Raw genomic sequence first — 23,324 nt, 5'->3', positions numbered from 1 at the left:
TCTCACGACGTTTCGGCCACAACGCCGAAACGTCGTGAGAATTATTTTATTATCTTTTATTTCTATTATTTTATTATTTCCCTTCTACGTGACTTTACCGAAAGAACCAAGAAGATCACCTATTTGTTTATACTTTTAGGGCAGACTTATTGATGTAGTTGTTAAGTCTGTGTTCGCTGTGCTTATGCACCACTGCCAAGGCAGCAATCGCAGATATATTAGTCAGATTAATTTGCATTGGTGTTGGTGATGGTAGCGCTGCTGGAAATGTTGATCATGGCTTTGGTGATGTCGTGGTGGTTGCTGTTATGGTGCTGGTGGCGGTGGTGATGAAATCGGGGAAGTTGTGTTGGTGGTCATTTTTAAATTGGAGCTTCTGATGGTGGTGATACTTGTGGTGGTGGTAGTAATTATTGTAATGGTTATGGAAGTAAATGTAAATGATGCTTTGGTTTTTGTGGTCAATATGGATTTGATTGCGATGTTGATACAATGATGGCACTCATGTCATCTACCATTGATAAAAACATGCCATCCACCAGTAAGAATGTATCGGTTCATGTGCTGTAGTGATCGTACGCTTTTGGTGGGTATGTGAATGAAATTTCTCGGCCGCGATATTCAGCGAATGCGTCGAATATCATCTGCTCGCTTCAAGAGCCCGCAGGACAGCAGTTTGCACAAACAACCCCTTTTTGTCAGCTCACTGCTGTGTGGCGGGCCCCTTGACAAGCCGTACGGGTTCGTTGTGGACCCTACTTCACAACGCTGGTCAGTGTGGATTGTTGAAGTCAGGGAGCGTCGATGCTAGGAGCTTACAAGTACAATGCATGGATTTCTGCTGCACGACCCTCTGTTTCCCTCGACATAATGGGTCCATTCAAGTTGCGTGAATACTGGTCTTTAAAACAGAATTGTTTCTTGTTCATGGCTACTATTGGCGTATTGTACTTGTTTCCATGTTTCCTTTGTTTTGACTCTAAGCCCACTGATTATCAAAATAACTTACAGCCAGCCCTCTTTGTCGGACCTCTGCTGGATGGTCTGCCACTCCATGTTGGTCATGGGGGGGGGGTGACGGGGGGAGTCGTCTGACTATACTTCACTGCCGTACGGAGCCGTCCCTAGGGTAACACAGCGAATGCGGGGCGACGGCCCCGGGCCCCGCACTTTGGGGGTCCCTCCCGCGCTTCGACGTCGCCGCGTCAGATGTAATGCTTCTCAGCTAGTTTGAAAACGCCGTTGGGTCCGCACCGGTGTTATTTATTTTTTTGTTTCCCGCGCCCTGCACCACTCTAGGGGGACGGCCCTGTTGCAGTACGCTGGCTGTTGCGTGTTTATTGAATCGGGGGGTCGAGGCGGGGGGGGGGCACCCAAGACCGGTTCGGATATCACTCGTCACAGATGTTAACTTTGGCCAGGAATCAAAACTTGCTTTTCACCGAGTTTACAGTGCAGTGCGCTAACCACCACTCCGCTGGCCCTCGGGCACTGTACGTATGTGCTCTTACATCTATGCCCCCCCCCCCCTCACCGCGCCTTCACCAACCAACCCACGCTGCACCGGCACGGTGAAGTATAGCCATCGCGCTCGCGTGACTCGCGGGGGTTTTTCCTCGCGGTGAGCGAACAAAAGGGGGCTGCGCGTTTACACTGTAGGCTTCTTCCCCTCCCCCGTTCCTCGGTTCCTTATAAACACCCTTTTCCTTCCTCAAAGAGAGAAAAAAAAAACCTCCCTCCTCTTTCCCGATTACCAGCCGCCTTCTGCTACGCCCTGTCGGTACGCTTAGCCGCCCCCCCCGTCTCTCCCGCGGCGTCTTGAGATGCAGTTGCATTTAGAAGCTTTGCAAAGGCAAGCTGTGTTTTGTATGTCGTGGAGATGGAGTCGCGGTGAAGCGGTTTGCTCGCCGGCGAGCTGCGTTCCTTTGCCGGCACTGGCTAACAATCAGCGGGCGAGTGATACCTGAACTGGTCCCGAACGCCAACCTGTACCAACCCGAACTGACCAGCGTGGTGACGTATTGTCAAACGACCTCGATGACTGGCACGACTTTGGGGAGGCCTTCATCCAGCAGTGGATTGACAAATGGGGTGTACGCTTTCTTTTGCATGTATGACGAAGATGCGTTTGGTGTAAATTGCTTTTTAATGACGATTGCATTATGTGTCATTTTCACTTTCATGTTTCCCTTTATTACTGTAATTGCAACCCAGTAAATAACCCGGTACTGCCATCGAGGAATCGTTAAATACTCATTAAGCAGACCTGATACATATTTTTTTCAAACACAGTTCGCTGAGCACAGGTCCAAAGTGCCCAAGAACGCCTAGCGGCTCGCAACAGGCAGAGCACTGTGAGAGTTGGAACAGATAGAGGTTGACTCGTTTTTTAAATTGAGCCGGGTTATTATTGTAAGAGCTGTGGGGGGGGGGGGGAAAGGGAATGGACGTCTGTAAAAAAGAGCCCCGTTGCCCATCGGATTCCTCCAGCCTAAATAAAGATTCTTATTCTGATAAAGAACGATGGGAAGGCAATTCCAGAGTGGAGCGCAGCGAGGGACATGGAGAGAGAGAGAGATAGATAAGTGAGGTGACCTGCAGTGCGGTGGTTGAACACCGTACGGTCAAATGCGGTCGGCTGAGTCGGTCGGTTAGGCTTTGGTAATGTTCACTGGAACATGTAACCTTGGTGGTCGCGATGGTGATGAAAAGAGTAATGAATTTTGAGATTAACTTTATGGTATTTCAGACTATGAATCCAGTGCTGGCTTGAGAACGCAACCGTACAACAAGTACCCTGACCTCTCCGTGAGATATACTCGAAGTTTAAAACTTAAGCACTCACTTTGGCAGCTCATTCAGGATTTATTCATTCACACGGACAATTGTAAGTGTTGCTTGTTGATGAGCGGTAAATTTCAGCTGTGTATCACCCACTATGACTATGGATTGACGGAGAAAATGGGAAAGCAAAAGCCGAAAATCACACTTGGCATGGACAAGTTTCATACATTTGGGAACAAATTCAAATTAAATATATCATATTGACTGTTGAGAAAATGACAAGTAACAGAAAACCCAATACTTTATAAAAAAAAAAATCTGTCCTCAACAGCAAAGCGTACAACCGATGACCTTTCGGGGCAATGTTTTCCTTCTTTAAAAAAATATTTGTTCATAAAGTAAGTGGGCTTGGGCGGGCAGGACACGCCGGTTAGAAGGGGGGGGGGGGGGGGCGGTGGCCGGTGGTCGAGACTAACGATGGAGTCGCAGCCGAAGGAGGAAGAACGCCCGAGAGCAGTGGAGGGGGGGGGAGGGGAACGTCCGCTGCACAGACGGGAGCGACGAAATGAAATTCTCGTCGGCGGATCGTTGCGTTGCGGAAACCGCGAGAGATCAGCGATGGCTTGGGGGAAGGGGAGAGCGCTTCATCGAGCAGCGGATAGAACACGGCTGATGCGAGCGCATTCGTTCTCACCCGTCGCGACTGTGAGAACGCTTTCGACGTCACCGTTATTGGCAAAGCGGTCGCGTTTGTTGCGCGCACGCGCCCGTTGCGAAAACATGTTTTTCAGTCTCGAAATCGAAAAAATAAAGTGTCACAACTTGGGGGGTGGGGGGGGACACCCTTAAGAATGTGTGATAAAAGAAGGGGAGCGGCAGCGTTGATTGTTATTCAGCTGTTTCCTGGTTTTTATTTTGCCGAGCATAGGTGTGGAGGTAAAATTAGGAAGTAGACGAATAAAAAAAGTAACCTTGAGAAATGGAGGAAGAAGACACGGGAGAAGAAATCGTGCAAAGTTGCTGTTTGGACGTTAGGAGGTATGTATTTGACCGTTGACGATTCTGAATAGTTTATTTTATGTTAAGTTGTCTATAGTGGTCTATAGTTCACACCTAAACACAGTTGTGCTGCATCAATACAAATCAACTAGTCACATTCGTACTTTTCACTTTCTTCATAATGTAAAACTATATAAAATATGTAATATTACATGAAGACAGTGAACATTATGTATAATTTTTCTTAAAATAGTGACATTTAAAGACATGTAATAAGTTATTGACAAACATGGTAATTTTCTTTTCTTAAATGCATGCTACTAATGCCATTGCTTTCAATGTACTGCCATATAGTGGCGAAGTATGGTCCAGCAACACCCTAAAATGGCAGACAATGTAGGAAACCCAGTTTTTTACTTAGCAAAGAGTTGTAATAACTATAGTACGCAGGATTAGGCAAAGCAAATCGGTTGGCAAGGTTAGAACGTGTTGAGTAGCCATCTTACGCCCTGTTAAAAAGTGAGTCGTGAAATGTGTGGGCCCTGTTAACCCTATCTGAATGGTGGCGTTCCATTTCGATCCTAACGGGAGAATGTGGCGTTTACAGTCAGTCGCGGCTCCACCTTCAGCTAAAATAAGCGCCCACAATTGCACGCCATCAGACGTGAACACACCACGCCGTTTATAAATAGAAAGAGACAATTTTTAAACCCGCGTACAGTGCCGTGGTGTGTCACCGTTTGCACGCCGGACTTTGCAGAGGTCACCGGTTCATATATCGATCTCCCGCTAGTTGAAACGATGGTGGCGAGTTTCTTAAATCGTCCCAACCTCTCTCTCTTGTCCACCCAGCAGTGTCAGTGGGTTCGCCCACCGTTGAGTCAATCGGCAGGTCATATATGGTTGGGTAAAGTTTGTGTACTCCCACCACACTCCAAGACATCTGGCCAGCGTGGACAGATTAGGCGAGAATACCCTCTAGATGGACTGGGGCTGTGTAGAGTTCCCGCTAGTGAGGAGGACCCTTCCAACCAGCGGTGGCGTGGGCACAGCAATTGCAGGGCTGCACCTTTACCCTGTTTGGCCATACAGTGCACGCCATCTCTGCTCCGGACACGCAAAAAAATTATAGTTTCAAAATCTGTAAAAGGGCAGGCTTACATAGCGTAATGGCAGGGCGCAAACAGGAATGTTTGTTTAAATATACCCGCGCATAGTCATCGCTTTGTTATTGCCTTCTGATTTTTTGCCCGCGGTACCCTGGCATTCGCTGGACGTGTCCAGGTAAGAATATGTGAATGTAGGTGGTGTAAAGGTTGAGCGTGGTTTGCAGTTCAGCTATTTGTTGGTCAAGGTGCAGTCCTGGAATTCCTTTGCTCGTGTCACTGCCGCCGGAAGGAGCTCCACGCGAGGGAGAGGGGGAAAAAACCCCCCCCGTCAAGCACTTATGCGTACGCAACTGGAAAAAGAACGTGACATTTAAATGAACGGATAACTATATTTAGAAATGTATTCACGTGGAGAGGTTCCCTCTTTTGTTAATAATGAACCTTCGGTTTTCACGACTGATAGCAAAAAAAAAATAACGAAATATTCCCACCCCCCACCAACCACCACGCTGGGTTGCATTGGTTACAATTTCGCAACTGGTTGGCGCCGCCGAACGTTTCGGATTTTGAAATGCGCCCCGTCCTTATTTCGTCACACGCGCCTTGGCGCACGTGCCCGGCCCATTGGCTTGCACGCGCGCGCACGCATTGTGATGACGCGTTTGATAGCTGCACGTTGCGTTAGTTTCCTATCGGATTGCAAAGTGAAGCCTTTAGGCGAATAAAAGTGGTGTGTCGCCAGCTTGGTGTCTGCGCTTTATTTTGAAAGGCGTCACAAATGTGCTGAGCTGAACGGTTGCTTCTGTTTTCAATGTAAGTCTTTTGTTTTAAGTTGCTAATGACTGTGCCTCATTTTTCTTTTCTTTCAATAGCCAATCAACAATGCCGATTTCATAGTTCCTGTTGAAATTGATGGAACGATACATCAGGTGAGTAAATACATACAAGTTTCTTTTATTTTACGACCTTTTGTTTGGGAAAAAAAGTTGTGCCTTATACTTTTAATGTTGTTGTATGCTATTGAACTTCTTTCGCAACAGCCAACCGCGCTAATTGGAGGTGTGAAATGCGCTAATCGGAGGCGAACATCTTTTTTCACAATTGTATCTTGAACACATCACCATATTCTCATTTTGTCAGTCAACGATGTAACGACGGAACGGAACCAAACAAAGGCTTTGCCCCCCCACCCCTGCCTGGGACCCCCCCTACCCCCGCCCCACAGTTTGAGAACCCGCTGCATTGAGTTAAAGCAATGATGAGCGCAAAATCAGAACGCCTGTGATAGGCAGGACCCGAAGACCTCCGTTACAGACGCCGAGTACTGGCATCCTAGCCGTGGCCTGATTCAAGTAATCCAGGATAGGTTGGTTTATTACCAGAGAGCCTATCCTCGACTACTTGGGTTAGGAGGCGGCGGATAATGTCACGTGACCTCACGGCGTCTCTGCAGCGCGCCGCACCTTCCAGCCATCGCGGCGAAGACTGTGCCTCCAAACGTCTCGTTTGTGTTACTAAAGCGTAGGTTTTTCCGCGAACGCGCTGCGTAGCGGCCCAGACACGTCTTTGCATTGTACCGCGCGTTGTCCGGTGGCGGTGTTCGACATTTCACTTTCCTGTGCTGGGAGTTTCGTCAAGCGATACGGTTTGCCTGCCGACTTGTTTGGGGGTACGTCGGCACACTGAGGTCCACCGGCCCTCGATGAATGAAGAGCAGCGAATGATGAAATTCTGTGTGCACGTTATATATTTATTTATGGATGTTTGATTTCTTTCCCACCGCCGTACGTAGCCAACCGTGCTAATCGGAGGTGCGGGGGAAGGATGAGCACGGTTAATGCGCAACCCGGCGTAATCCGCCCGCGGTAAAACATTTTGAGGTCTCGCTCGAAGCCGTCATTGGTTATGCATGGGCGTGACATGCATGTCGTCGGTGTGCAGGTTTATGTACTGAAGCGCCCTCATGTGGATGAGTTTTTGAAACGAATGGGCGAATTGTTCGAGTGCGTGCTCTTCACTGCCAGCCTTGCCAAGGTGAGATTTGAGATCCTGTTGCATAGGATGCCACGAACGTTTTTTAAAACGTTTTTCTGGTATGCGTGTGTGTGCGCGCATCTGTGTGCCCACGTCCATAATCCAACAGCTGCAAGGTGGCCAGCAGGTTTCAGTAGAGAACGTGGCTTTGTGAGCTTGTCTATGCGGACTTTTTTCGCGATATCCCTTCAAGTTAGTGGGTTTTCTCTGGGGTTCTTCGGTTTCCTCCCATATATGCAAAACACTCAGGAAAAAGGAATTGGCCTGACAGCCTAATGCAGGAGCTATGTGAAAAAATATTCTTGAGGCTCAGTGGGGCTTTCCTGGATAATTAATAGGCATGTAACAATTCCATTAATTTGCATGATTTTTGCTGTCAATTGATCTGGCTAAACAAGCAGCTTGTGGGCACGAGAGGAGGGGCAGTGCAATAGAATCCATTGGTGCTTGGGGAATTATTTTAACGCTCGTTTGAAGTGCAATTTCAAGTGATAAATGACGGTGATGATGATTGCTGATAACTTACCCTTCGCGCTGGCAGTACGCTGATCCTGTGGTCAATTACTCGCCCTTTGCGCTTGCAGTACGCTGATCCTGTGGTCAATGACTCGCCCTTTGTGCTGGCAGTACGCTGATCCTATGGTCAATAACTCACCTTTCGCGCTGGCAGTACGCTGATCCTGTGGTCAATGACTCGCCCTTTACGCTGGCAGTACGCTGATCCTGTGGTCAATGACTCGCCCTTCGCGCTGGCAGTACGCTGATCCTGTGGTCAATGACTCGCCCTTTACGCTGGCAGTACGCTGATCCTGTGGTCAATGACTCGCCCTTCGCGCTGGCAGTACGCTGATCCTGTGGTCAATGACTCGCCCTTTGCGCTGGCATTACGCTGATCCTGTGGTCAATGACTCGCCCTTTGCGCTGGCAGTACGCTGATCCTGTGGTCAATGACTCGCCCTTCGCGCTTGCAGTACGCTGATCCTGTGGCGGACCTCCTGGACAAGTGGGGGGTGTTCAGGGCGAGGCTGTTCCGCGAGTCGTGCGTGTTCCACCACGGCAACTACGTCAAGGACTTGAGCCGATTGGGCAGGGAGCTCAACAAAGTCATCATCATCGACAACTCGCCCGCCTCCTACATATTCCACCCTGACAACGCGGTAATCGCCCACTTGCGGACACTCGCACTCGCGTGCGTGCAAGCAAGCAAGCGCGGCATCAATGCAGCTTTGCCGTGTCAGAAGTGGGAAGCTTGCGGTTATAACCTGTGGTGGGAATAAAGCCGCGTGGCATCGTCCTACATTTGTTGTTTTATCCTGTGTTGATGCCTTCCCACGCACGGAATGATTTTGTGCGCCTGGGAAGTGAATAAATTCGGCAGCTTCACAGTGTAATAAATTTTTTTTTTATCCTAATAGTACAGTTGTGAGAGTGGCTCGTGCGCTGCCTTATCAAACAATGACGGTCACAGCATTGCGCGTTTTCAGATGCGCTTCTGCGGCCGTCTGGAACGTCTTCCTCCTTCCTAAAGTAGGATGCCACTGGAGTTATGCACTTTTAAATTATCTAGATTTAAAACTCACTTCCTTAGAACTGCTTGTTGTTATGTGTTTAGTTTGTTGTCCTTCCCCACACCTCCGGTTAGCACGGTTGGCTACGTATAGTGCGGAAGAGGTTCACCATACATACAGCTCACAGACTCAACACTGCCCATAGACTCAACACTACCCATAGACTCAACACTACCCATAGACTCAACACTGCCCATAGACTCAACACTGCCCATAGAATCAACACTGCCCATAGACTCAACACTGCCCATAGACTCAACACTACCCATAGATTCATCTTCTTGGTTCTTTCGGTAAAGTCACGTAGAAGGGAAGTAATAAAATAATAAAAATAAAACATAATAAAATAATTCTCACGACGTTTCGGCCACAACGCAAGCAGCCGTCCTCAGGTGAAGAATGAAACACCACCAAGCTTGGGGCGTATATTTAAGCTGGGTTGGAGGGGGGGAGCTTTAAATCTAAAATTAAATCGAAACTACCCGTAGACTCAACACTGCCCATAGACTCAACACTGCACCTCTGATTAGCACGGTTGGCTACGTACGGTGCGTAAGAGGTTCAACATACATCCATTCCCATCTAACTCAGATGTGTTGTCTCGTTGTATACAATACAACACAGGTACATGTTGCGTGTGCGTTGCATTTCCGTCGCGTTGCATTGCGTGTGTGTGTGTGGGGAGCGGTAAGCGTGCTGCGCTACAAACCCAGCGGCCCGAGTTTGATTCTCGATCACGGCCAACACCAGTGACGATTATCTGCACCGGTCCTGGGCCTCCCCGAGGTCGACTCAGCCTTATATGAATACCTGGTGCGATGTGAAAACATCGCCCCTGGGGAGACAAAGGCGGCCGGGCATGGTTCTGACCACTCACCCCACACATGTGCCGTGCCGGCCTTCATAGGTGCTACTCAGAACTTGCCCCAACAGTCTGTTAAGGCTATACGGGGGGGAATCTTTATCTTTTGTGTGCGTGTGCACGTGTAGGTTCCGGTGGTGTCCTGGTTCGACGACATGACCGACATGGAGCTCCTGGATCTCGTGCCCCTCTTTGAGGGGCTGAGCAAGGTGGATGACATCTACACGGTTCTGCGTCAGCACAGGACTAGCTAACGGCAGCACGGACAGCAAGCCGTGGGGGAATAAAAGAAAGGCAAAACACACACGAGGAGATGCAACAGGAATAGGAAAAAAAAGACTGAACAATAACGATAAAAGGAAAGACAATCTGACGAACGCATGAAACCTTCCCGATTGATCGCCGTTGGATGGTGGAAAGTGCTGCTCGAGAAAACCAGTGCGAGGATCGTCGTCGACTGGAGGAAGTTGACGTCGTTGTGTTGCTTGAAGTTTGATTTGATGCAAGAAAATGGGCGTTTTTAGCACTTTCCCTAACCCCTCAATTGCATATCATGCCTGCCTCTGTCAATCAAAGACAAACTTTACTCTTCATTTTTTTTTGTCGTCGTCGTATTAGCTGTACGGTTCTTTTATTCTCTTACGGCTGTTCGTGATCCAATCTTTGATAAACCAAACTAAAACCAAATAATATTCAGGAAGGAAAAAAAGTTATTTTTTTATCTTAACTTTCAAACATTTTACGAATAACCCTTATTTGGTATAAGCAAAGTATAGGAAAAGTCGTTTTCACGTTTTACCAAAAAGACAACGACGACCAGCGTTTCTAAACAGTGGCGACATTCACGCATGCTGTATCTCTCAGCCCCCCTGCACAACCTACAGCACATGGGAGCTGTGGGTCGCTTAATTCTTTCGCGTTCCGATGACGTACGTCATCAGTTTTTCTTCCGATTCCATTCCGATGACGAACGTCATCAAAACGAAACCGGAAGAAAAACTAAAAATTACTTGATTGGTAACGAGGTTCCCACAAGGCCACGCGGGAGAGCGTGTGGTACAGTTTTGGCTCCAGCTATCGCAGAGTGCGGTTGTGTCGCTACAGTTCTCTGCGGTGAGTAGAGTGTAATGAAAAACGACGGCGCTACGCCTCTCTAAATAAAATGTATCCCGAGCCGCTTGCAGGTTCGGAGACACGCCTTGGAATGGGAAAGGGTTAAGGTGTTTTCAGCCATTTTATGGGGGGCAGGGGGGGGTCATGTAATTTTGTAAGACAATGCGATATCACCAAGATAATTGACAGTAGGATGGTGATGTCGGTTATACCGCCTGCAAGGTTGTTTCTACGTTTCGGCTTCTCCGTCCGCGTCTCCGCCGTGCCTCAAAGAAGTCGCCTTGAGTGCCTTTCCTCTCTCATTGCAGCAATACAATGAACACTACCCTCTTCGTATTATCCCGCCTATACGTGTTCCGATGAAATCATGAGAATCTCTTAATTTCTTACATGTAGATATCGAATCAAAAAGACAAGCAAAGCACTTGTAAAGCGAAAAGTTCGTGCGATTTTCGGCACATTTTTATTCAACTAATGTCAGCACATGAAACTGTAGTTTGTATTTAAACTACTACTATATATAAGATGAAAAACACTTGATCGTCCTTGCATTGCATTTATACCCCCTCAGTGACATCTGCAGCCTATAATCCTCCTCTAAGCGTCAGAAAAAACTCGGTTGCATAGAGACAGAATCGCTTATATTTTCTAAATTTTAAAAAAATTACGGCATCAATAAGACAACATTTTAAAAAATATAATGAGACCGGCTATTTCAACTGTATTGTTGAAATATTCGCAACGTATTCATTTCATACCTAATAGGTGTAATTATTTTACAAAACAGAACTTGCAATCCGGAGGTTGTCGGTTCGAATTGATCTCCCGGCGCGGCAGTTGAAACGACGGTGCAAAATTCGTAAATCTAAACCCACCCCCCCTTCTTACCACTGTTCATTGAGCGGTGTAAATGGGTGCCCCACGCAGTACGTTAGCAAGTGGCATGTAGCGGGGTAACACGTGGGTTACTCGCCTCTTACAATGCATCTGGCCAGCGTGGAAGAATAGTTCGAACACCTTCTAGACGGGCGACTGTTTCGAGCTTCCTCTCGTGAAGGCCCCTTTGCCCGCAGTGACGTGAGCAAGTATCAGAATCAGAATATTTGTTGATACTGGTGGAATCTGATGGGCGATAAAGCTGTATTTTTTCACAGATGTCCGGTAGTGGTGGGTCAGAACGTTGTAACAGCAAGCAATACAAAAACACGATAGGAGTGCAAAGTGTAGGAAAGGTAAAGAAATCTGTTTTAAAAAATATACAAATAAAACTAAACAATTTTTTTTGTTTATCTTACCAGGAAAAGCCCACTGAGCTATTAGCATCTTTTTTAGAAGCGACCTGGCCACAAATGATAGTTAAACAAAGTGCTTCATCATGTGGAATTTTTTTAAGAGGCAAAATCATCTAAATAATCTAACGACATGTTTTAAAATAAAACTGGAGGACCCTGAGAAGAAAAAACGAGGAGAGAGTCATTTAAATTCCAAATCTACAGCCGTTAGGGTCGGGATCGAGCCCGCAACCTCCTTCAGCTACATTTACTTTTATTTTCAACAGAAGCATTTCTAAACTTCGGAAGTCATTGTGGACATCTGTGCAGTTTAATTGACCGCACTGAAACTGGTGTCATAATTGTTTAAACAATAGGTGATCCCTTCTACTGACACCCTGCACACGTGGCAGTGATGTGTAATGTTTTGAAAAAGCGTTCATTAATAACGTTTTGTCATCAAGCTGGTTGGGTGGCTTCGAGGTCAATGCTGAGCCATCACCGCTGAGATCCTGGGTTCAAATCCAGGCAGCTGCCCGTAATGAAACTGGATTGTCAAACGGAGCGAGTTGATGGTTTCAGCCCAGTCGCCAATTACTAAAATTCCAGCTCTGGGTATTAATATCATCTGTTTGACTATCATGCGACAATCTAATTGCAGAGAATATGGCATAGTGCACGCCCTTCTCTGTAAAAGATGAAGAGAAAAAAAACTACTTGAAGGATTTTTTGGAGAAGTCCGGTGAAACGTATCATCATCATCTGCGGGGCTGCTCTGAGATTTCTAAGTAGATTTAGGCTCTCGAAACGATAACGAAAGCACGGTTGTGAGTACGTTTTTGGGGAAAAGGCACATTGAAAAAATGATACACCCTAAACCTGGGGTCGGCAACCAAAATAACAAGAGCCATTTTGATCGAATTCGCAACAAACCCCCCCCCCCCCCCCCCCAATATTTCAAGAGGCACAATGCATGATGAGTACGGGACGGTGGTCCTTAATTCATAATAAAGCTGTCCTTCAAGAGTCAGCATATGCGGCTCAGGAGCCGCATGTTTGCTGACTCTTTTCCCTAAACAATAACGATACGCACCATAACGACGCACTAAGAAAGGGATCCGCGCTTCAAAATATCGTTGCGTTTTGCAACATATACCTACGTGTTGAGAAAGAAAATATGCGTCTCGTGCAGGAAAATTATTTCAACACGAAAGTGGATAGATGTGTACTTTGTCACGCATCGCTTCAGGCAGCGGTGGCCCATTGCAACAAGCACTTGGGGCCACCGTGGTGGAATCTCGGAACGGGCGCCGGCAACGCACCAGAAAGCTTTCGTCCACCAACAGTGAAGAGCGATGGATTTAAACCGTGGAATATTATCACTATGGGCATCGAACGCATAATCTCGCCGTCTGTTAGGCAGGAATGTTTCGATGTCCAAGTTGTTGAGCCTCGGGGGATTTGCTTAGTTGGCATCAGCAGGTCGAGAGAGAATTGTCTGCTCGTTAGAGTTCTGACTTGTCCTGAGATCCACCCCGTAGATCGTGATCCATGTATTGGTCACCGCTGACTTGGGGTGGTGGTGGTGGTGGGGGGGGGGGGGACTACATTTGTTACACTACCAGTATGTTTTAAGTATAACGCAATTGTGTAACATTTTTTTTTCGCACACAAGTAGTATACTCTCCGTGTTTAGCTTGATTTAGGCGCTTCACATTACACTCGTCGACTGCACTTGAGAACGGCATCCAACACTGCAGCGTGTAAGTTACAGCAATACTAATATAGGGAAAATATTTTTGCTTCTGAAAGTGTTTTTTTAATTCACTATGCTTAAAGACATTTGTGTACATTTCATGAATTGTAAGCGGAACATTTGAAAATCCCCTCTGCTCATATGCACGTCTGCCAACTTGGTCACATTTGGTGAAGCATTCTCTGTTGTCGGTGAGCGATTTTTGCGCGTCCTTGTTTCTCAACAGCGATCGTACTTTGTACCCAAGGCAAAACGGAGCATTAATTATTCGTATAAAAAAAACCCCACCCCAATTAAAATAGCTTTTAGAACGCATTGTACAAGAGTGACGTCTTCGAGAGACACTGCCACGTGGCGTGCAGGAGGCGAAAGTGAAGTTGCCTTTTGGACGAGTCCACTTTGAAGTTCAGTGATCCATTTCTCTCCATCGGAATTCCTCAAGTTGTCTCCCAGCTTAGGCGTTTGTGGTGGTCATTGGCCTCGGTGTATGAAGGACATTGTCTTGACTCCCGTCATATTAATGCCAATGAGTGTTCTCTTTATCTCGTGTATGTTATCACCCTGTAACTTCCCAAACTGCTGGACAAATGGCCTCCCCTGTGTTTGTTCCGTTCCTTAATACTCTGTTGTTCTTGTCCAGTGGCGGCCTCCGAATTATTTACTTTATTTCGCTGCCGCCGTCTCTTCCGCTGGTTTGCTCTGCTGCGCTTACTTTCGTTCGGTCTCCACTCTGGTTAACTGTGCCCGTCTTTCGCAGACTGAATGTGTAACATTGAAGTGTAAGCCGTGCGTGTGTGTGTTGGTGGAGTTCCGGGTGGCTAAAGCACAGCAAGTTGGCACAGTAGGGGGCACAGGTGGTGCATCAGCCAGTCATCTCAGTCGACCCTTGGCACCTGGGTCTGCCCCGTGACCTCCTGCCAGCGGGCGTTCGACACTTCACGTGGCCTCAAGGTGCACATGGCCTGGCACAAGCTTCGTGGTGACGTCACCGCCACTTAGTGGCGAATGGCGGTTGTTGTTGGAGTTCTGAATTCAGTTTCTTTTCCAAATCAGTTTTTATTCCATTTGGGCTGTCAAGAGTCTTGTCAAGAGGTGAAGTACAACTTTTCGATACTCGTAGCGAGCGGTGAAATCGCCTCCTGTTGCTATACAATGGCCCACAATCATATTCTCACAGAACTCTCCTGCCATCCCTTCGTGCACTTTCTGACGTGCCCCGCTTCTGAGAAATGTTTGCCCATGGCGATGATCAAACTCACAGATTTTTCGACAAAGCTACATTTGGCGTGGCGGGTTTCTTTGCGTGCAGCCTTTGGTGACCAAGCCGAGACCACAAGCCGGCTGCAACACACCCGGTTTAATCAGAGCTGACTGAAATTACACCGCAGTACAGTACAATTTGATTTCACAAAGCACTTCAATGTGAGTGGCTTCGAACCCCAGGATCTGTCGTACGACAATATCCCAGATTTACGTCTCCCCCTTTTACGTCGTTTCCAAAATACGTGAACACAACTTCCTGATTTGCGTCACCTCATCCCCACACTTAACGTCGCTGACTGCATCGTCCGTCGACTTTCAGCCTTCACCGTACCCTGTACTTTGCGCATAAAGACATTTGCTGTACTGCAGAGTACAATATATTATATACGTATGGTATTTAGGTGATTTGGACAAGAAAACGCTTCGATTTACTTCGTTTCGATATTCGTCGTCGGACCTTTCAGGAATTCGTCTTCTTGGTTCTTTCGGTAAAGCCACGTAGAAGGGAAATAATAAAATAATAACATTTAAATATTATAAAATACAATTGTCACGACGTTTCGGCCACAAACGCAAGCAGCCGTCCTCAGGTGAAGAACAGGTCTGTCGGAAAGACAGCGTCTGAATGAACACCACCAAGCTTGGCAGCGTTTAAGCTGGGTTAAAGGAGGAAGGGCGCCTTGACTAAGGAATTAGCATATCAACAGAGGAATTTAGCATATTTATGGAAAATGCAGATATGGGATTAGTCACTACTTGTGGAATGCGTAGGAGGTGGGGGGTCTCAAAGTCATATTATGCCCGTGCATTATGTAGGATTAGCAGGAACTCATCCCCGACGTAGGACGGAATATTGCTGTACTGGCTAAGTGCTCGCTCTGTGTGACTTGTGAACCACCTGTACTAACTCACCTCTGTCGCTTTCGTTATTCTACATCTCGTGACTGGTAAATGTGTTTGTCCAAGTTAACCTCATGGTGTTGGATGTGGAACTTTTTTGTTGTGCCATGTGCTTGGTTTGTCCATGGTTAGGAGTTGTGTTGCGTCAGTTGGTTCTTGTGTTGTTTCCATTCTCGTTGGCCAGAATGTTGGTTGGATTGGTTGTATTCAGGATCATTTGGTTTCTTGAGTGTTGTTCTGTATTCGTGCTTCTATGTTTCACTCGTTCAAAATCTCCTTGCTAACTTTGCCCCAGTTTGCTGATCCGTTTTGCCTTGTCGAAGTATAAGAGCAGCCGAAACAACATTTGTGCCGGGTAGGTTTATCGCAGCTCTACTGCATAGCTCTCCCATTGTGGTGTTCAGCATATGATGGTCCAACGTTTCGCTCCGCTCTCCCTAAAGAAGGAACGGAAGTTTCCGACGATGCACTGAGCACCTGTGGTGAAGCGTCTCGGCGTCACGCTGCCAAACAACACGCGGCACAACCCGAAAGCGCATCGGAGAGAGCAATAATATTTGTATTTTTTCAGTTTCAAAAATGTATTTCCGGAAACAAATCTCGCCTCCCCAGAGCATGTCTTTTTTTCACTTTGCAACGTTGGCAGCGGCGTCATATGTGCATTGATTTAAATGCATAAAACTTGAACTACGTGTTTGTGAGCATTGTAGTTGAGCTGTTTTTTGTTTGTCAACGGTGAGTCGACATCTCAATACTGAATTTTTTTTGCTCCAGTGTAGCCACTGTAGGACTTCACGTATAGCCCAAATCCACTGCTAGATGACGGCCTCCACTCGCGCTGCGGGTCATGAGGGTCGTGTGACCATGACCCCCCCCTCCTCCCGCACTGCTTGGCACGGGCTGGTGAAGGTGGGCAGCATAGACGTTGGGAGCATTGTACAGTACAATGGATGTTGATGCACTGAACCTCTGCTGCCCGCGCAGTATAGCCTCCCCGCAGCAGCCTATAGCAACCTGTTATGCACGGCGATCTGCCATCTCAACCCTGCTTGGCTTCCGAGGTCTTGACGAGATCGGGCACCGTTCTGGGTGATTTCGTCATCGGCTGCAAGACTTCACGTTGAGACAACATGGGGTAGACCAGTTGCAAGGATTATGTTTATGAAATGCTCGTCCCACTGGTATTCTCTTTACAATTTTTGTACCATTTTTCTACTGCTCGTAGCAGTTTACGAAATTGGCTTCTCTTAAAGCAATACACTAAAAAAATGCAAGTTGGGAGAACAGGTGCACAAGAGAGAGGCATTACTGCAATTTCTAGTGCCGCAATGCTGTATAAAAGTAATTATAAAATACTAACTTGGCCTTAACTAAAGAAACTGTTCACCCACAGTGCCTCCATAAGTGCCTCCTGTCACGCTAATTGGAAAATACAAGATACCGAATGCTGTCTTGAATATGAAGAAGGCAATTATTTTTATTGCGATATTCAGCACGTGAAGATAACGTGTGGACCTCTGAGATATTTTTCCGTAAGTTAAATGTTTTGCAGTGTTTGTGCCTTTTGGAGTGAGGTGTCAGTACATCGAAGGTCCCATCATTTACAGAGGCAATGTTTTATATAACGTAGGCTTTCGCGACGACCAATATTCATAATAAAGGTTTTTGGGTGAGATCGTGTCAGTACCAATGTGTAGAAACCCTCCACCACCCAAACACTACTTTAGCCCACCGGTGTGTTGAGTAAATCCACAAAATTTACAATTTGAGTAAAAAAATGTGACAAACCTTAAATCCACATTTTAATCAAATTGTAAATGTGGATTTACTCTTCAACACACCGGTGGGCTGAAGTAGTGACTGATTTGCGCGTTGTTTACGTGACTACTTAGTGGTTGTGTTGTGTGGTGGAGGGTTACATCAAATGTATACTTACGCGATCTAACCCAAAAACCTTTATTATGAATGTGTTATATGTTGCAAGGGCCAGGTAGGCCAAGGTGTAAACTAAGCCTTGTTCTTACGTATATGACCAGCCGAATAAAAAATATAAACATTCTTAAAAATATATATTTAGCAACGTTTCTAATTGATACTACGTGGCTGGTTATTCAGTTTTCTGAACAAATGGCTCGCCATAATTTTGGAGAGAGAGTAAAAAAAATATATATACATATATACATACATTTGCATAGGTCCTTGGAATTGAACGTGTATAAAAAAAAACGAAATGATGTACAAATGAATTGCATATAATGGTTCTGGCGCGTTGCCTTTGGCCGTTCTGTCTGTGTTTGAAGAATGTGTTTTTATGCTTGCGCGTGAGTGTCTTTTTTGATTTTTGAATTGCGTGCCCTTTGATAGATGATCCAAACGTTGCTGCAAAAAAAAAGTCACCCGATTTACAATGCCTGCATAGAGGCGCAAAGGGATATGTAATATTATATGTATTACACAGCCCCTAAGCCGACCTATGACTTACATTTGATTTTGTGCAAACGTCCATTTAGTGACAATTTCGATCACGGGGTGGGGGGGAGGGAAATTTATAGTGGAATGTTACCTGTCCATTCTTTTCTTGGGTTACAATCGAAATTGCGGATATTCCAAAATTTGTATTGTATACAGGGAAGTTGGTCTCTTCTGATTGGTTAACACTTCATTGAAATGGGTACAAACATGCATAAAAGCAGAATTACGCTATGTGCGTACACTTATAAATACAGATATGCTTTAGTCCACAGGTCTATCCGATTGGCTTTCCAGACCAATATTATCCAGCAGAAGTTATTTCAGAAAACCAACTGTGGACCGGTTTCAGTAAAATGGGCTCAACTGCATTCGATCAAATTTAAACCATCGGTGGTGATATTGTCTGAAGTTGACTGGTCCTTTCAAATATCTGTCTGGTCCTGCTTCATTCGCAAGTCTTTCACAGGTCTAAGCAACACGAGTACGAATAAGCAATATGATTATCCTGAAAGTAACTTTTACGCTGAAATTCCATTTACAAAGTTATAACTCCACTGCTGTAATACGGCGAAACTATGGTTTAAAATACTGTACTTTAACATTCAGTTGAATTTCTCTCTTGTTATGTGATTGTAACCTTATTGTAATCTTTTATGGCAGTATAATACTTGAGTTTCATGTAGAAGATAGCATCTTCAATCCTGCATCTCTCAATTACACTCGTACTAAAACCCGTGTGTGCTGTGCATATTTACATCTGTGTACACCAAAACGGCTTCAGTTTTGCATACGTCTTACATTGTAAGGAACTTCATGGGTCTATTTGCGAGTCCTGCTGTCAGGTCAGTGACAGTTGTTTTTTGTGAAGTCGAGTTAAGGGCTCAGTGACCGGAAATAACCAGATTGATGATTAGACACGTACAACTTACGACCTTTGACCTAGGTAAAACATTTCTATGTTCGTAAATGACAATATTCTATGGTTTTGAAAAGTGTAAACTCTATTCCCATTCCTCTGATTTATCTAGTTGAGAGGTGGGAATATGTTCGATGAAATGAATAAAAGTGGGTAATGTGTGGAACAAATAGAGCTATTGGTGGGGTACGGAGACTGAAACTGAAATGTCAGGGGCATGTTCCGTTGAACGTATCTGGGTGTATGAACACTTAAAATACAAATTCTATCAGGGGTACAACGCTTTATCAAGGAGGAATTGGAGTAAGACCAGAACATGAATGGACATTTAAACATGTTATGTATTACACCATTACACAGTATAGGCTTGTATGCAATTTCATTAACACTGTTTATTAAGTAATTATTTTACAGGATGCGCATTTTAGAAATGTACTATTCTGCAGTGCGATAACCGCCGTTGAAATTCGAATTGTAAAAATTCCGTTTTAGAGTAAAACGCTATATCCACCATATTAGTCTCGACTCCTATTTCCAGACCGGTCAAAAGTCAATATTCACCAACAGATCCGCTTGATTACCACGTTGTCCCCCCACATTGACGGATTCAAGAGAGGCAGATACATCTACAGATGAGACGTTATCGACTGGTAAGTTCCATATTGCTCGCGTGGTTGTGGCAGCGACTTCTTGGGCTGATCCAAAACAAGGAGTCTTGATGGAAGGACGCAATTTTCACGATTTCAAGGGTGATAATTGGTTTTTTTACCCTTCTATCTGGCAACAAAACTGACACCTTTTTACAAGGAGTCATGTTTGCATAGACCGCAATACCTGCAGTCATAAATACAAACAAAAGACATAACTCTGATAATGTGCACTGTCCTTGAAGTTGATTGGTCCACACCCGAGACAGCTTTCCTTAAGAGCCTAGTCTCACATGGCGTCATCTGGTCCAACCCATGTGAGACTAGGCTCTAAGGAAAGCTGTCTCGGGTGTGGACCAATCAACTTCAAGGACAGTGCACATTATCAGAGTTATGTCTTTTGTTTGTATTTATGACTGCAGGTATTGCGGTCTATGCAAACATGACTCCTTGTAAAAAGGTGTCAGTTTTGTTGCCAGATAGAAGGGTAAAAAACCAATTATCATTTTTACTGGCAAATGAGGTTCCCATAGTGATTTCAAGGGTGTTGTACTTCCCGTCTTATTCAGTGGCGCTCTAGACAATGACACCCAGTGGGCCATTGGGGGCCAACCGAATTCCTTCGTTAACAGGTCTAGAGATGTTAACTACCTCGCCTGGTATACAGGTGGTCGTGGGTTCGATCCCGACCCTGAAAACATGCATATTTGGAGTTTGCGTGTGTCTCTCCCTGCGGATTTTTCTCCGGGTCCTTCGGGTTTCCCCCCCCTCCACATTTAGAAATACGCGTTTTAGAGGATTTGGCTGCCGTAAATTTCCACGTGCTAAAGCCACTGACGTTGTTGACCGCCTTGAAAGAGGACGCTGCTGCAAAGAGTCGTCTGTGGAAGAACACCCATTGCCACCTCAAAATCATCTCGGGACAAAACATGGGAGGAAAATCAACTTGCTCTACGATAACAATTTCAGAAGTTCCCCATGATCATTTTTGGGGGAATTTTACTCAGGATTGTGAATGGTGACAGGTTGAGCTCTAACCAATTCACCACCCGTCGGCGATTGAATTATCACGATTCATGATCGCGATTACAGGACATGCCAGTAACACAGCCACCGTTAGCTGTGTTAGTAAATGGCGGCTTGCCATTCTTTTCCACCTCCATGTGGCCACTACGCTGTCCACCTCTCGCCAAGCTTCAAATGTCTTACATTGACATGCTAATCTCTCGCAATACAATGGCCCGCCCCCACATTGGCCATTAGCTGCCCTGCCCATCTCTAAACCATTTGTAAACACCATTGGAAACCTCCTTTGCCAGTAGCAAAATAAGATAATTGTTTTTTTTACCCTTTTATCTGGAAACAAAACTGACACCTTTTTTTTTACAAGGAGTCATGGTTGCATTGACCGCAATACCTGCGGTCGGAATGCAAACAAAAAACACGAAGGTTCCTGCGACGTCGAATGTTGTACCGTGAACTGTGAGCGACCGGCTTGCTTATATAAAACTTATGGAACGCGCTTGCACAAGGCAGCACTTGTCGGTGGCCAGCTTGTGATGGCTGTGGTGGGCAGTGCCGGATTATCCTTGTAGCACAAGTAGCTACTACACATGTAGTAGCTACACATGTAGTAGCTACTACATATGTAGTAGCTGCTACCAGAGGTGGGACAAAGTCATTGTTATGCAAGTCCAAGTCGAGTCTGAAGTCATCAAATTCATGACTCGAGTCTGACTCGAGTCCAAGTCACATGACTCGAGTCCACACCTCAGAGGTGGGACAAAGTCATTGTTATGCAAGTCCAAGTCGAGTCTGAAGTCATCAAATTCATGACTCGAGTCTGACTCGAGTCCAAGTCACATGACTCGAGTCCACACCTCTGGCTGCTACACACGTAGTACGGACCCTGCACTTTCAAGGGCCCCGCGCCAAATGCTTTCAAGCTATCAATTCCGGTTCAGTGATTCTGCACTTGCTCTATTACTATAGTACTATACCGCCTTTAACTTTTATGAACGACTGGGTGTTTGAGGTTAGCGATTTGTCGTATTTTCTGGCCGTATAGCAAATGAAAAAATACAATTACTTTACTTTGCAAGTGAAAAATTTGTGTTTTCATATTTATGGGGGTTATTTATTTATTTAGGACCCCTTTATAACATGTGCTACAGGCCCCGCACTAGCTTAATCCGGCACTGGTCACGCCAAGTCTCTGATCCCTCGCCTTCGGCAACCCGCACCATGAGACCAGCGTGGTGAAGTATCGTAAAATAGCCTCCACGTGCTTGAGCGGGCATCATCCAGCAGTGGATTGATAGATTTCAAATACAATTTTTTGTATATAATCATTGTAAATACACGTGGGCCGACTATCCCCGCCAGCAGATGGCACCGAACCCAAAGGAAGTTGAGTTTGGTGTGTTGAGGATACGCGCACACAGGCCTCGGGTGAAAGTAAATAATTGTCAAGGCGCAGCCCTGCAATGTCCTCGTTCGTGCCGCCTGCTCACGAAAGGGGGCCACCCAACTGGAGGTAGCGTCCGGTACCTTGGCCTACTCTTCCACGACCTAGAAGTGACTGCCACCGGCCGATCAACAATCGGTGAAAATACAGTTCTGTACACTCATTCCCCCTTCCCATAAAGGTCACGAATTTAGTTTCACAAAGTAGAAAAAGGAATATTATTATACTTTAGCACACGTAGAGACGTTTGCCGTTCGCTTGTGGTGGTTTATGGAGAGGGTGACTCCACTCATCCTCGCAGCAGCAACAGCGGCGGTGGCTTTTGATAAACCATCGACCAAAAATCATCTCCACGTTTGTGGCCACTTTGTCAGTCCACTGCTGGATCGATATATCCCACGCCGTGGCCCAGTCTTGCTCTGGTTATTTGACCATAGCAGCATCAGCCTGGTCAGTGTGCGCTGGTGAATGCAGGGGGGGTACTCAGATGTGGGGAGCATAGAAGGTACAGTACAATGGGTTTAACACGTAGTATGCATTTCGCGACCAATATCCAAAATACAGACATTTATATTTATTCTATCTAAGGGGCCGTCCATAAATGACGTCACACACCTGGGGGGGGGGGGGGGGGGGGTCAGACATTTGTAACAATGTGTGATGAGGGGGGGAGGGGGTTTGAGAAATGTGACGTCACATCAAAATGCGCAACTTTAAATAAATATAGACAACACGTTCTACTTTATGAAATAGACTTTTTAATAAATGTTTTCTACAACATCAGAGTGCAGCGCCACATTAAACACGCACTACATTGACAATAGTTTAAAGCGATTTGAAGCATGTTTTATTTTGGGGGGGGGGGGTGGGGCAGAGCTTTGTGACGTCATATTTGAGGGGGGGGGGTCTGATTTTTTGTGACGTCATGTGACGACGGGGGGGAGCGGTCAAAAATCGTCCAAAATCGCATGACGTCATTTATGGATGGCCCCTAACCCAAAAAAAAACCTATATTATGGTCGAATTGTAAATGTTGTGGATTTGCTCTCCAACACACCGGTGTGCTGTACTCGTAACGAATTGGCCACGTTCTGTTTACGTGACAACCCTTACTAGTTGGCTGTGTCGGGTGGTGGCGGGTTTAACGACACATTTACGCGATC

The 23,324-nt window shown here is 46.0% G+C and overlaps 1 protein-coding gene across 1 annotated transcript in view; it reads left to right on the top strand.

Annotated features, from left to right (window-relative positions):
- LOC133349709 (carboxy-terminal domain RNA polymerase II polypeptide A small phosphatase 1-like) overlaps nucleotides 1–19,558 on the top strand; it is a 37,315-nt gene extending 17,757 nt beyond the window's left edge. The window contains exons 4-7 of the mRNA XM_061563386.1: nucleotides 5,765–5,821; nucleotides 6,834–6,926; nucleotides 7,898–8,083; nucleotides 9,485–19,558. Coding sequence (XP_061419370.1) covers nucleotides 5,765–5,821; nucleotides 6,834–6,926; nucleotides 7,898–8,083; nucleotides 9,485–9,610 — 462 coding nt within the window. The 3' untranslated portion in view covers nucleotides 9,611–19,558. The remainder of the gene's footprint in view (nucleotides 1–5,764; nucleotides 5,822–6,833; nucleotides 6,927–7,897; nucleotides 8,084–9,484) is intronic.
- The last annotated feature ends 3,766 nt before the right edge of the window (nucleotides 19,559–23,324 follow it).

The sequence above is a fragment of the Lethenteron reissneri genome, chromosome 31 (genome assembly GCF_015708825.2).
Source record: "Lethenteron reissneri isolate LAM-NWPU_2019-01 chromosome 31, ASM1570882v1, whole genome shotgun sequence".
Lineage (NCBI taxonomy): Eukaryota > Metazoa > Chordata > Hyperoartia > Petromyzontiformes > Petromyzontidae > Lethenteron > Lethenteron reissneri.
Note: the sequence above shows the minus strand (reverse complement) of the source record. Positions and strands in the feature narration are given on the sequence as shown.